This window comes from Schistocerca nitens, chromosome 2 (genome assembly GCF_023898315.1).
Source record: "Schistocerca nitens isolate TAMUIC-IGC-003100 chromosome 2, iqSchNite1.1, whole genome shotgun sequence".
Lineage (NCBI taxonomy): Eukaryota > Metazoa > Arthropoda > Insecta > Orthoptera > Acrididae > Schistocerca > Schistocerca nitens.
In genome coordinates, this window is record NC_064615.1 from 878,108,360 (window position 1) to 878,124,416 (window position 16,057).

The 16,057-nt window shown below is 44.0% G+C and overlaps 1 protein-coding gene across 1 annotated transcript in view; it reads right to left on the minus strand.

Annotated features, from left to right (window-relative positions):
• LOC126235409 (macrophage mannose receptor 1-like) overlaps positions 1–16,057 on the minus strand; it is a 72,208-nt gene that overhangs the window by 40,796 nt on the left and 15,355 nt on the right. The window contains exon 2 of the mRNA XM_049944131.1: positions 6,523–6,779. Within this exon, the coding sequence (XP_049800088.1) occupies positions 6,523–6,678 (156 nt within the window). The 5' untranslated portion in view covers positions 6,679–6,779. The remainder of the gene's footprint in view (positions 1–6,522; positions 6,780–16,057) is intronic.

Here is a 16,057-nt window from a genome sequence, read left to right on the forward strand (position 1 = left end):
CAGCACTGCGACCCAATGCCAACCACAACAGATGAACTTCGGAACCAGGTGAATGCAGCGTGGATGGCTTTACCACATGACGCCACTCGGGCCTTATACACGTCTGTGCCATCACACATGGCGGACACTGTGTCTGCTTGGCAATAGGACACATGCTGGACCGATGTGACTGAAAAGTCATGCATTTCTGCTGAACATACTAACGCACATGTCCTGTGAATATGAACGTCCTATCTCTAGAAGTTCAAGGCGTTCTGTTTTTGTTTGTTTTATTTGTGAACATGAGTGTATTAAACTTCCTGGCAGATTAAAACTGTGTGCCCGACCGAGACTCGAAATCGGGACCTTTGCCTTTCGCGGGCAAGTGCTCCACCATCTGAGCTACCGAAGCACGACTCACGCCCCGTCCTCACAGCTCTACTTCTGCCAGTACCTCGTCTCCTACCTTCCAAACTTTACAGAAGCTCTCCTGCGAACCTTGCAGAACTAGCACTCCTGAAAGAAAGGATATTGCGGAGACATGGCTTAGCCACAGCCTGGGGGATGTTTCCAGAATGAGATTTTCACTCTGCAGCGGAGTGTGCGCTGATATGAAACTTCTGCAAGGTTCGCAGGAGAGCTTCTGTAAAGTTTGGAAGGTATGAGACGAGGTACTGGCAGAAGTAAAGCTGTGAGTACCGGGCGAGAGTCGTGCTTCGGTAGCTCAGATGGTAGAGCACTTGCCCGCGAAAGGCAACGGTCCCGAGTTCGAGTCTCGGTCGGGCACACAGTTTTAATCTGCCAGGAAGTTTCATATCAGCGCACACTCCGCTGCAGAGTGAAAATCTCATTTTGGAAACATCCCCCAGGCTGTGGCTAAGCCATGTCTCCGCAATATCCTTTCTTTCAGGGGTGCTAGTTCTGCAAGGTTCGCAGGAGAGCTTCTGTAAAGTTTGGAAGGTAGTAGACGAGGTACTGGCAGAAGTAAAGCTGTGAGTACCGGGCGTGAGTCGTGCTTCGGTAGCTCAGATGGTAGAGCACTTGCCCGCGAAAGGCAAAGGTCCCGAGTTCGAGTCTCGGTCGGGCACACAGTTTTAATCTGCCAGGAAGTTTCATATCAGCGCACACTCCGCTGCAGAGTGAAAATCTCATTCTATGAGTGTATTAATCATAAAACAGAACAAACAACACACTTTGAGAGAGATGACAAATAATTCAAGAACTTTTGGCAACACAAACAGAAGCAACAAATAATTAGCATTCCACTGGGTGGTGTTTGGTTGGCAAAGACTGAGGTTTATCTGTGTAACCTATTTACCCTGGCTCAAAACATGGATAACGCAATCTGAAAGTATCTAATGCTGAACAGACTTTGACGGATTTGGTATTCCGAAAAGTTACACTACACTGGTGCAGCTGAGGACAAGTGGCGACACGGTATTTCTGTTTGACCTAACAAGTCGGAGCAACAACACTTTACCCCTTTCTCGATGCATAGCGCTGTCCCAGAGATGACGGTCGCTGCATAAGCGGCGGCAGAGTAGGGATGAGCCACGCCCGTAATTCATTACCACGGGCACGAAATATGCAAAGTCGCAGGCACGCGATCTGTCAGACGGATCACAGTTACTCTCTGACGAAGCCCTGGCGTCTTAGCAAATTCCAGCGTGTGACGTTCCCCTCCGCTGGTCATACCATGGACCAATCTGACTCACTTCTACGGCAGTACGCACAAGGAGATCAAACGTTAAGGCGGCAGAACAGATACAAACAAGATTGTCCTCGGCACAGCGAGTTGTCCGCGATGATTGAGATCCAAACTGTCGGTACGCCGCAGGCTCCCCACTTAAGATCAGTGCCAGTGTGAAGTCACGTTCAGGGCGAGTATCCTAAGTGAAATCCACTCATAAACATAGTCAAAACCAGAATTTCCTGTCCGAAACACAGTCTGAATCAGATGAAACTTTTCTCAGCACATCACATTTCTATCAAAACTTTGTGAACTCGAAAAGGGCACCAATGCAAACCCCCCCAGACGGCTTTAGTACCAGTCACATGACTCCACCAGCGACACGTTTCCCCTCAGCCTCCCGACCTATCCTAACCAAAGTTGATAACATTCTTTTCCCTGCTAGAGAAGCAGTCGATCCGTGACTCGTATATGTCTGCTCTAGGAGGAAAAGACTTTATCCTTCCGAATTGTGTTTCCCACGGCCACTTTAGACAGCATGTTTTGAGATTTTTCTTTTAGGCCTAAAGTGAACAACACAGAGATCATTATCCTGAAGGGTCGAACGTTACAGAATGTCTGACCAGGAGCCTTGGCTCAACCAAGAGAGGTGCTTTTGTGTCCCAATATACACTCCTGGAAATTGAAATAAGAACACCGTGAATTCATTGTCCCAGGAAGGGGAAACTTTATTGACACATTCCTGGGGTCAGATACATCACATGATCACACTGACAGAACCACAGACACATAGACACAGGCAACAGAGCATGCACAATGTCGGCACTAGTACAGTGTATATCCACCTTTCGCAGCAATGCAGGCTGCTATTCTCCCATGGAGACGATCGTAGAGATGCTGGATGTAGTCCTGTGGAACGGCTTGCCATGCCATTTCCACCTGGCGCCTCAGTTGGACCAGCGTTCGTGCTGGACGTGCAGACCGCGTGAGACGACGCTTCATCCAGTCCCAAACATGCTCAATGGAGGACAGATCCGGAGATCTTGCTGGCCAGGGTAGTTGACTTACACCTTCTAGAGCACGTTGGGTGGCACGGGATACATGCGGACGTGCATTGTCCTGTTGGAACAGCATGTTCCCTTGCCGGTCTAGGAATGGTAGAACGATGGGTTCGATGACGGTTTGGATGTACCGTGCACTATTCAGTGTCCCCTCGACGATCACCAGTGGTGTACGGCCAGTGTAGGAGATCGCTCCCCACACCATGATGCCGGGTGTTGGCCCTGTGTGCCTCGGTCGTATGCAGTCCTGATTGTGGCGCTCACCTGCACGGCGCCAAACACGCATACGACCATCATTGGCACCAAGGCAGAAGCGACTCTCATCGCTGAAGACGACACGTCTCCATTCGTCCCTCCATTCACGCCTGTCGCGACACCACTGGAGGCGGGCTGCACGATGTTGGGGCGTGAGCGGAAGACGGCCTAACGGTGTGCGGGACCGTAGGCCAGCTTCATGGAGACGGTTGCGAATGGTCCTCGCCGATACCCCAGGAGCAACAGTGTCCCTAATTTGCTGGGAAGTGGCGGTGCGGTCCCCTACGGCACTGCGTAGGACCCTACGGTCTTGGCGTGCATCCGTGCGTCGCTGCGGTCCGGTCCCAGGTCGACGGGCACGTGCACCTTCCGCCGACCACTGACGACAACATCGATGTACTGTGGAGACCTCACGCCCCACGTGTTGAGCAATTCGGCGGTACGTCCACCCGGCCTCCCGCATGCCCACTATACGCCCTCGCTCAAAGTCCGTCAACTGCACATACGGTTCACGTCCACGCTGTCGCGGCATGCTACCAGTGTTAAAGACTGCGATGGAGCTCCGTATGCCACGGCAAACTGGCTGACACTGACGGCGGCGGTGCACAAATGCTGCGCAGCTAGCGCCATTCGACGGCCAACACCGCGGTTCCTGGTGTGTCCGCTGTGCCGTGCGTGTGATCATTGCTTGTACAGCCCTCTCGCAGTGTCCGGAGCAAGTATGGTGGGTCTGACACACCGGTGTCAATGTGTTCTTTTTTCCATTTCCAGGAGTGTAGATCATTTCAGAGCCACCATAAATGTTACGTTCCATCATGAAATTCTTCCCAAGAACTCGGCAGGCAAAGGAACGACATCACCTATTGGCTCCATCTATAGCGTCCAGTCCAATACAAGCACGGAAACTTGGATTTTTATGGACGCCAACTCTACACACAACGGGAGTTTATGACACTGTCGACGGGTCTTGGCCGAGCGACCTATCTTCTCTCCTGCGCTCCTGTCACTGACGTGGCCAGAAATTCCTAACAGGTACATCGAGATAGGCCGTTTTCCGCCTCTTCGGCCAAAAGCATTGCTTCGCACCTCCTGAAATATGCTATAGTTCTTCAGAATTACTTACTGAATAATCCTGTGCAGCTCTTTTCCATTATCTTTTCTTTGAGAAAAGTTCCCCTTTAAAATTTGTGAAAAATAGAGCAGTCCCAGGTAACATAAAACTGAAAAGTTGTTGCATTTTCCTGCTGGTAGATTCCACCATGACGAGGAAAAACGAACTGCACGTAAAGATGGACTTTGTCCCCAAGGATGGATGCATGCTTGTGTTCCTCCACTTTTCCTTCCAGAGCGACGAGATCACCCAAGGAATACCACGAAAACATATCCCAGGCCGTTACGCTCCGTCCTCCGGCTTGGACACATCCGACGATTGATACAGAGTGTCAGCTTTCAGATGTTTCACGCTGTCCACAGCGACGGCCATCTGTCCGATGGACCATAAACGTGATTCATCTGAAAAGTCCGTCTGTCACTACGCGGTAAAAGTCCATTTGCGGTTTTGGGGTGCAAACTCCAGCTTTTGCCGCAGGGGTGCATGAACTAGGCGCACGCTGCGGATGCCCATTAGCAGTAATATTTGCTGAACGGTCGTTGAGGAGACACTGTTGGTAGCCCCTTGGTTCATCTGGACGGTCATCTGCTTAACAGTTGCACGTCTATTAGCTCATCCACACATCCACTGCCGTCGTTCACCCCTGTCATCTATGCGCCTTGGTGCAACACAGCTGCCTCGACGCCGGTTTCTGACAGCGCCACTTTGCCATGCACAGTATACTCTAACCGCCACGGCATGTCAACTGTTTACAGTGTTAGCCGTTTCGTAAATGATTGCGCTGTTGTCCCGAAAGACAATGATGATGCCCTTTTGGACGTCATATACATCGCTCCGTTTCCGCATTACGACAATGACAGCACTGTGTTTCGCCGTGTCCCCCACTGCTAGTGCCACCACCTGCTGTCTGCGATTGTTAATGGACGTTGACATCGAACATTAATGTGAGTGGACCGTGTAACAGGATCTTTGGACTATTGAATACAAGGACCGAAATGTCGTACAAGTGCATCCTGCCTTGACATCAATCAAATAACACCTACTTCTGTCTGTCAATAACTTCCTGCCAGATTAACACTGTATGCCGGAACGAGACTAGAATTCGCGACCTTTATCTTTCGCAATGTCTTCTGCTCACCAGGATCGACACATCGATGGTTAAATTGAAATAATCTTGCCTTGAACGGCGATATTCTTTCTTCCTCATAGTAGACTCGATCTTGCTATATTGTTTTACGTGTCCTTCGTAAGTTTATGAACAGTGGTTAACAAGATCAAAGGAACCAAATCAATGGAGGCAACTAAACGTATCCCAAAAGGACAGTCGTTTCATATGAATAGAATGAGTGACTGAAACTTCCTGACATGTTAAAACTGTGTCCCGAACCGAGACTCGAACTCAAGACACTTGCCTTTCGCGGCCAAGTGCTCTACCGACTGAGCTACTGAAGCGCAGTTTTACCTCAAGCAGTAAGTACCTCATCTCCTACCTTCCGAACTTCACAGGTGTTCTCCTGCTTGCAGGAGAACTTCTAGGAGTGATAGTTCTGCGAGATTGGCAGGGACCTTCTGTGAAATTTGGAAGGTAGAAGACGAGGTACTGGTAGAAGTAAAGCCGTGAGGTGGGGTCGTGAGGTGTGCTCCGGTAGCTCAGTCGGCAGAGCATTTGGCCGCGAAAGATAAAGGTCGCGAATTCTAGTCTCGTTCCGGCATACAGTGTTAATCTGGCAGGAAGTTTCTCATCAGCACACACACCGCTGCTGTGTGAAAATTTCATTCTGAAAAAGTTTGATTATTTAAAAAAGAATTAGGTAAACAGCTGACCAACAAAAGAAGGTAGTATTCCTTCGTATTAGATTATCTTTCACTGTCCGCCCCCGGTAGCTAAGTGATCAGCGCGACAGAATGTCAATCCTAAGGGCCTGGGTTCGATTTCCGGCTGGGTCGGAGATTTGCTCCGCTCAGGGACTGGGTGTTGTGTTGTCCTAATCATCATCATTTCATCCTCATCTACGCGCAATTCGCCGAAGTGGCGTCAAATCGAAAGACTTGCACCCGGCGAACGGTCTACCCGACGGGAGGTCCTAGTCACACGACATTTCCATTTATTTATTTATCTTTCGCTTTGTCCGCAGGATGACTACACAACCTGCCAAGATTGTACAGAGCAACTTCGCTATATACGAACACTTCTATTAAATGTTTTCGTATACCCATGCAACCTGAAGATGAGGTTCGTACCTCGAAACACATGACTTTATTAAAAAATTAAATTAATTGTACAGATAATTTTGTGACTGGCAGAGGCCTCTGAAAAACTTTCCGCATTTCCCAAACAGTCACGATGGATCAACTGTCAATACGGCCTTAAATTGTCATGTAGATGCTTGTCCAGTGAAGCGCCGGAAGCTAGTGAGACCACTGACCTTGCTGTAGCCGCAGCCGATGTCTATCTGCACGTGGCCGAAGCCGACCACGCGGCAGCCGCAGCGGATGCGCTGGTCCAGCCCGCCCACGACCGCGGCTACGGAGGTCACGCACAGGGCGGCCACGGCGATCGCCGCAGCGGTGCGGAGTGTCATGACCTCAGCTGTTCGCCACCAGTCACGAAGAGGCCACCGCCCAGCCTCCTAGCTGACCAGCAGCGTCTCCAAACCACGTGCACGTCTTTGGCGTGGGCTCACTGTACAACAATACATACTTGGCATAAACAAAAGTCTTGGCCGACCGAAGTGGTCGAGCGGTTGTAGGCGCTACAGTCTGGAACCGCGAGACCACTACGGTCGAAGGTTCGAATCCTGCCTCGGGCATGGATGTGTGTGATGTCCTTAGTTAGGTTTAAGTAGTTCTAAGTTCTAGGGGACTGATGACCACAGCAGTTAAGTCCCAAAGTGCTCAGATCCATTTGAACCATTTTTTGAACAAAAGTCTTGAAGGGTTGTAGGAATGTAGTGATTGTTGCGTAGTCCATATCGTTTTGGACAACAGGCTCTGCTGATACCACTTCATAAATACACTCATAGTCATAAGTGTAGCTGTGCCAACGTGACACCAGTCTAAACTTCTGAAACTTAGCTGGTACATTGTGAAGAATGTTTTGAGGTTTATTACTAAATGAAGCGCATCTGACGTCTCATATTAAAAGAGCACACTACTCGCTTTAGAACGCTTGGAAAGTGTAAAACTGGTAGCAGACCAGCCACCGGTGACGCAAAACACAGCAGTGAAGTATGTGCCAGTCGGTTGCGCGAAATCAGCAGAGTAAGTTTCGTCGACGTGCAGACTTGACACAGTAATTGTAGAAACGAGTTGTCGTGTTTGGATACGCTCAAGATCACACTGGAAGCTCGATATGGGGCATCGATCCGGCCGCTGTGGCTGAGCGGTTCTACGCGCTTCAGTCCGGTACCGCGCTGCTGCTACGGTCGCAGGTTCGAATCCTGCCTCGGGCATGGATGTGTGTGATGTCCTTAGGTTAGTTAGGTTTACGTAGTTCTAAGTTCTAGGGGACTGATAACCTCAGATGTTAAGTCCCATAGTGCTCAGAGCCGCTTGAAACATTTGGTGCATCGACCCGGGGTGTCCAACGCGCCTACAAGGAATGGCCTACCACTTGCTGCCGTGCAATGTAGCACTAGAACAGCGATCGTAAAAAGACCCTGGTTGACTGGAGCCGGAAATGAGTGTTACGCCTCGTCATGATAACTGGTTTTAAACACGTCAGCACCTGCTGCTACCAGTGAATGCAGGCAGCCTCAGTCAGTTTCCGATGGAAAATTGCGAAGGGAACTGTACGCATTGGATATTCGGATTCAGGTACCTCACAGTAGGTATTACTCACTGTGAAAGAAAGAGTTACATGTCTTTAGTGGGCGCCACAATATAGATACTGGACAATAACTGACTGCGTATTATGCAAGGCATACAGGCAACCGACGGTCCACTGAGACGCTTAACCTGCAGCGTGCTGTAAATCATGTGCTGTTATCATTCAGTACTTGTCGCTTCCTTCCCCTCTCACAGATATGTAAGATGGGTGTCCAGATCGGTCGCGAAATGGAAACCGCACTGAAAAACCGATGAAACTTTGCACAGATCTGCTGGCCAGTGTCTCTATTACGCTCATCGATAAGGTCACGTTGCATTTTGCAGTTTCGAGTGCACAATGGGCGCGTAAAGATGTCCAGAAAATAGTATCTCCCTCCAACTATAGGTGCCCGCCGAGAGATTTCGCCTGGTTTCATACAACCTCACGTAATGTAACTGTCATACATTTCCTTCTTCATGACAATACTCGGCCACACACTGCAGGGACAATAAAGATGCTCCTGCAGTGTTTTCAATGGGAAGTATTCGATCACCCATCACAAACTCGGACGCGACTCCCTCTAATCACAACAACCGCTGTCTATGAGGACAGAATTTTAACAAAGACAACGAGTTGTGGACCAGCTTAGAGAGTTGGCGGAAAACACAGGAGGCTTCCTTCTGTGACGAGGGTACTGTAAAGTTGGTTCAACGGTAAGACAAATGTCTGAATCGGAGCGACAACTATGCAGAGAAATGGCTGGAAGGTGTAGCTAATTGTTGCAGATAAAAAATTTCTGATTTTCACTGTGGTTTCCATTTCTTGTGTGAGCGGAACTTATTTTCTGAACAACCCTTGTAATTTCTTACTTCCGGATATTTTCTCGTGTGCTGTGGCCGTGGCAGCGTCGGACTTCTAGTTTTAGTGTCTAAGATAGCTGTTTGAATATTTTGGGACAAGCATAAGAAACAGTTAGTAGAAGTTTAGCTTGATCTGGTTATATTCTTCGACACGTAAGGAAATGGAGCCAGACTTCTCATTTTGAGGACACAATAATCTGTAGCACCAGATTATTACTGAAAAATTGTTAAGATAGGAAAAAATATCGAAAAGATAGAAAATTTCACTTAGTCCAGCCGACAGCATGCTATTAAACGTAGCGTTAGGATGACCACTAACTAACTGACTACCACGCACGCCTGAGAAACAAACAAAATCGTCCAAATTTCGAACGAACTTGGGAGAAAGCTATGCTGAGGCAGAATGGAAGTTGCTAACAAGCCTTGACAGTTTTAGGGATACGTTGTAGTTGCGGGCGTAGTCAGTAGTGCGTATCAGAGTATCAAAGCACGTAACTGCACGTAGCGCTGACCCCACGCGTGCGTGGTCTCGACTCTGCCGTTTGCTAATGCCATGTTTCGCGATTCGACGGAATTTATAGGAATCCTGGACTCTACAAGTCAGAATCCAATGTAGTGGACGTCTGAGCTGCTAGTGTGGTGACAAACTTCTGCGCCAATCTACACGTTTAGACGAAACGAGTGAGTGAACTCCGTGAGTGATCCTAGCGAGAAAGTAAAGGAATGCAGTTCCTCCAGAAGTTTCATAACTAGCATGGTGTGCCTCCCCAACTAAAAACATATTTCACATACCAACTTAACAGAATGGCTGCACTCCCCTACCGCAGTTGCGTTTTTAAGGCGGGATTGAGAACTTTCTAAACTCTAAGGTTGCCCTATTCACGTGGCACCAACGCGAAGGTAAACATCTCCATATGGGACCGTGCACGTGAAAGGTGGCTACACTGAGTCACAGGGCCAGAGATTGCGCCAAAGAGTATTATTCAGCCGCCTCCACTGGCAGTGCTTGTTGAGATGTGGTAGTGGAGAGTGCTTGTCGAGATGTCATCGTGGAGAGTGCTTATTGAGAAGTGGGCGGTAGGAGTTCCGATATAGCCGTGACTAGTTGTGAGCATGTTGTATGCAGTTGTTCTGATGGGCTAGACAGCCGATGCTGTTCGATTGCGGATGTTGTAATGATCAGAGTGTATGTTTCGTCAATATATATGAAAGTAATAAATTTTTTTTATTTTTATTTCAAATGTCTTAAACAATAATGCCTCTTGGTCACAGGTTCAGTCAACAAAGCATCTGGCTTATGTTCATGTATTAGAGTGTAATTCTGGTTTCTATGTGCAAGTATAGTATTTCAGTTTTATTTAATTAATTCAGTGTAAATGGTATTTAAAATATCTTGTCTTTTTGAGGAAGAACCGTGCCAGATGTGTACATTGAATCACATTTCCACACACAGAACAGTTACACTTGTGTTTTGTGGTTTCGTAGGTTTTATAGTTGCTGGGGACTTAATTAATTAATTGTGTTAACGGAAGTTTTCTTTCACTCTTTGTTGTTATTCTATGCAGTCAGATTGCGTACTAATACTGGTCAGGGCCAACCGGTTACGAGACTGCGTAACCGGATACACAGCTACTAAAATTAAAAATATTTGCATTATATTTAATTAAGCCCCCATGCACTTGGCGACCGCTGCTTCGGATCGTCCCTTGGAATTCTTTTGATAGTAAAAATAGCAGACAGTAGTATTGTTGTAGTAATTTGTAGTTTAGTAATTGTAGTCTATATTGCATGTGTAGATTTGGTGATTAACATTTGTAGCTGTCTTGTTTTTCTTCTAATGGTATTTTTGAAGAATTTAATTTTTGATGTCTTGTATACGCGTGTGACAATTTTGTGCAATTATGAAGATTTCAATTGTTCGTTAATCGTGTTTGAGGGAAGCATTTCGTGTGAATGGTATTGTTGGTGACAAAGTGTCATGTTCTGTGTAATTTTCGTATTGTGACGAGTTATGTATGTTTTGTAAACGATTACGCGATCGATGAAAAAGGCAAAAATGATGAACAGTGAGAATGACGAAATTGTTAACATGGCGAACTCGCCAACACAGGAGAATAGTATGATGAATAATGAAGTAGAAAGCAATTTAGTGAGTCGGGAAAATAGTCCGGAACCAGTTCAAAATTTTTCACAATCAAAAAATTTTCAGAATATGAGATTAACGACAGAAGATTCTGGAATAGTATCGAACACAGATAGCTTTACAGCTATATCGAAGGAAGTTAGTTTTACGGGAAATGTTAGGGGCGAAAAGAATTTCGAACAAGTTAACATGGAGCAGTTGACGAGTGCAATATTAAATTTGGGATCTCGGTTAGACTCACAAATAGGAATAATTAAAACTGATATGGGAACTTTGGCAACACGGTTAGACTCACAAGTAGGAACAATTAAAACGGAGATGGAAACAATGGAAACACGGTTAGACTCACTGGGATCACAGTTAGGATCTGAAGTAAAAACAGAGATGGGAACTTTGGCAACACGGTTAGAAACTGATATGGGAACAATGAAAACACGGTTAGACTCACGAATAGGGACATGTTTCAAAAACATGAAAGATGAATTAAAGAAAGAAATTAGAGAAGTACAACCTATTTTGAATGCTCACAACAATAGATTAATTTCAATAGAAATCAGAGAAAAGGAACAGGATAGAGAACAGGAAGAAAGAGATCCCGTGATAGTAAAAAAATTTTCAGAGTTAAATTTACAACGTGAACACGATACGGAAGAAATACTTGAAAGAATCGAGGAATCAGTACCAAATGACAGAATAAATAACCTAACACAACAGTATGAACAATTAACTACTAAATGTGTCAATACTGAAACCCGAGTCGCGACACTTACGGAAGACGTAAATAAACAGAAAGAACAAATAGGTGACTTATCGGAAAGAGTTGAGGAGATTGCAGATAAATTGACAAGTCTTAGTTTAAATGGGGACAGAGATTCAGATGATACAGCTCCATTGCCATTTGCAGAAACAGAAGAGTACCAGAACATAAATAAACATGTTGAAAATCAGGGAAAATTTAATGAACGCGTTAAAAGGGAATTTGAGGCGTTACGAAAGCAAGTCAAACAAATTGAAGGCGAAATCGTAGGAAAAGACAGCAGAAGAAATTTAGAATCACAGATAGCAGAGGGCTTTGAAACAAAATAATTTGTTTCATTTACGAGATGCAACAAGAGAGCGCCAGGCGCGAACTTGACAATAATCGACATTGGGACTGGGACAGACGCGGTAGGTCTTTGTCGCCACGAGGAGAAAACTTTGACTATAAACACTTCTTAACTGTTCGGAAATTTAAGATCTTTCGCAATTCTAAGAACGACATACATCCATGTTCATGGTTAGATCAATTTATGTACGCACTTCCACCAAATTGGCCACTAAGTCACAAACTGGAATTTATGTGCGGCTATTAAAGTCCTCAGGGGATTCGCTGCACTGAGTGAATATGTGCCGTAGCGTGCACAAGGCCCCGAGCTGTAGTGGTGCTATTTCCCTTTTAGTTTTCTGCACCGCTGCCTACTCTTCTACTATTCTTTGTATCTATCAAAATAACTTTTCAACTATCAATCTGTCTAGAGAGTCGGTAAATAATAACCGGATATGACTAATTTACCCAAAAGTGATTTCGGAAATTACCGTTTGGACTTACTGTATCTTCAGCAGCATTCATTCGTAGTTTAAACGAAATTTTACCTGTTTATCTTCGTGACAATATTACTTCATATGTTGACGATATTCTTATTGCTAAACGTTCTTGGAGTGAGCATAACAAAATTTTGGATTCATTATTACGTATTTTTGCAAGAGTTGGCATTACAGTGAACTTCGAAAAATCTGAATTTGGTCGTTCTCAGGTGAAATTTCTTGGTCATATTATTTCTACAGAAGGTGTTCTTCCTGATCCAGAGAAACTAGACGCTATTCGTAATTATGCTGTGCCTACTACAAAACGTGATGTTCGTAGTTTCCTTGGCGTCTGTAATTTCCTTAGATGCTTTGTTAGATTGGACAATTTGGCCACACCTCGTTTTTGCGAACTGTCTGGAAAGTTCTTTTTAAACGAAAATCGGTTGACAACTCTGTTTGGTTAGTTTGCATTCCTGATGAGTGGGTTAATAAATTGATTTGGTATATACATTTCAGTTATGCACACTTTGGTCCCAGAAAATGCTTTCATAAATTACGAGAAAATTGCTACTTCAGTAATATGGAAAAACGTATTCGATTTTTTCTTGCCAAATGCAAATTATGTCAAAAGGCTAAGCCGCCAACTATTTCTCACAGAGCACCGTTGTTTCCTATCATTCCAGCGAAATTAAAGGAGATGGCTGCAGTCGATTTGTTCGGTCCAGTGGTTCGTTCTACTAATGGTTTTGCGTACATTTTGGTAGCAGTGGAATTAACATCAAAATACGTGTGTTTTACACCTTTACGCAAAGCAACAGCTCGTTCAGTATCTAACGCTTTCATCAAACATTTTCTTAAAGAAGCGGGTCATGTTGAAACGGTTATATCAGATAATGGATCACAGTTTCGCTCTAAAATTTGGCTTCGTACTCTAAGGCGTCGTAAGATTAAACCAATTTTCATTTCACTTTTTCACCCTCAATCTAACGCTTCAGAGAGATGGATGAAGGAAATCAATAAATTGTGTCGACTTTATTGTCATCAGAATCACAGAACTTGGGATCAGTATCTTCATATTTTTCAAAACATTCTGAATGAACTCCCTAATGATTCAACTTCTTTACCGCCTATATTGATATTAAAAAATAAAGCACCGACAAATCGCATTTCTGAAATTGTTCCTTTTCCGCCTACACGGAAACTGCGGCATTCTGAAGTTGTCAACCTGGCTCTACAAAATATTGCATCTGCGGCTGCTAGAAGAGAGAAATCAGCTAAACGTCCTGGTCGTTAAAAACCTTGTCAGTTGGTCAAAAGGTGTTAATTAAGTCTCACCGTTTGTCTCACAAAGGAAAAGGATTGAGTCGCAAATTTTTTCTGCTTTATAACGGTCCATATAGGATTCGCAAAATTATTCATGATAACACTGTTGAAGAAATTTTCAGGAAGAATGTAATTTCGAAGAAGAAACTAATAAACTAAAAAGGTAACTCTTAAATCTCGACGCTCTAAGGGAATACATCATATATCGAACGTTAAAATTTTTGTGGAGTGACATACCTTTGAGAAACTAACAGTTATACGTAAACACACGGAGAATACAAGGATACCGCGCCGTATTCTGGCGGCGGCACATACTCAAAGCAACAGTCAAGTCTGCGCGCCGCATAAGGCAGTCGTTGAGCGCAAACAATTACTTCCTACGTCACGCGTACCTACAGCTGATCGAGCGCTCAGTGCGAATGCACTGACAGCCGTAAACAAATACACAGTGTAATTTCTCCGAATAAATTCAGTATAAAGCTATAGTTACTTGATAAATTATGTTATTAACGTTCAGTATTTTTCAGTATTTGTATAAAATATTTAAGAACTTCAGGTAGATTCTATGTGTGTCCGACGTTAAGAGGACTTGCTATCGAGAAATTTTCAGGAAGAATGTAATTTCGAAGAAGAAACTAATAAACTAAAAAGGTAACTATTAATTGAGTTTATTTTTCAGGAAACATATTTCCGCTTAGGTACGTACTTTAGACGTAATTTGCTGCTCGCGATTACGTGATTTATACTTTGTGTTGATTTTGACATTGATTTATTAATGAACAGGGTTGTTAATTATGTATATTATGCATCGCTTGGCTGCACTGCTTTTTCACTGATGTCATATTTTTCTATTATGTGCCTGCTGTGCTTATTTATTTAAATTTTAATGTCACCTGATTAATTGTGCTGATGTGGTTATGTATGTAGGTTACACTTTGTGATTTATCTGCTTGCGCCTTCATGTTTACTTATTAAGATTACATATGAACATTTATTTGCTTATGCTGATATGATGCTAATGACCTGTTTATTATGTAAGATATATATTTGCTGCTTTGCGTATGGATTGCATATTTATACATTTCTGTTTGTTGTCATACCTTCTCTTTAATTTGGTATATAGAAATGCTGATATACTGTGTACGAACATAGAGTTTAGGTTATACTATGGTATTAATTATTGTTCGCTTGGCAGAGCCTCGTTGTAGGGATTGTGCTACATCCATTTGTTGACATTGTGTTCTCTACTGGTGTATTTACTCGCTATTGCATGTTTTGCTTACGCTCAGTGCTTTATATTTTAAGATAAGAAAATGAACTGCCATGAGCTGGAGGGTTTATGGAAGCTGTATAAATTTATGCTAATAGAAAGGAAGCTAACGACATGAAATACCAACACTAGGTTTAGACCATTGACAGTTATTACACTGCATTCTTCGTGAGCAATTGAAATAGTAAGTGACACTTGACACAAGAAATACTCCACGTGTTTGCTTCTGTTTTGCCATGATTCTTGAAGTGGTGTACACACTGTGAAATATTACTATCATTCACACTCCGAACTCGTACTTACTTACTGAAAGTTATTCAAACTAAAGGCTGTTAGAGGTCATCTATGCATTTCTTTTATTTAATGATGGACAAGGTAACCAAAATGTATTTTATAATTCATAATGAGTAGAAGATTTGGGTCAGATGGATTACACAGAGGTTGTGTGTGGACGTTGTGTCTTCGGATTGTATGGGATGATGAATTGAGGTTTGCACTAGGATTTAATCTGTACTTGTTCGAGGAGACTGACTAGAGGAAAGAGTTGTTATGGAAGTGAAATGATATTGGTGATAAGGTTTATATGTATCGACGTATTGAAGAGGTATTATTGAGGTATTGAGATTGTGTGAAGTTGGTGATTATTGGAGTTTTGGTGGACAAGAGGTAAGGTAAATGATATTGATGATAAGGTTTATATGTATCGACGTAAGAGGTATTATTGAAGTATTAAAATTATGTGATGATAATGATTATTGGAGTTTTGGTGGATAAGAGGTAAAGTAAGTGAGGAGCATATTTTTTTGTTGGTTTATATGGAACAAGGAGGATGAAGTTGGCAGGCTAGAACACTCAAGTAGAAGGAAGATAGTCTACACACACACTTTGTTAAATCACTAAGCAGTATATACTTTTTTTTGGAGAGAGGAAGCATTTGCATATCTTGGCACACTGACAGTTGTTCAGCAACCGTACATTTTGATTTGGCTTG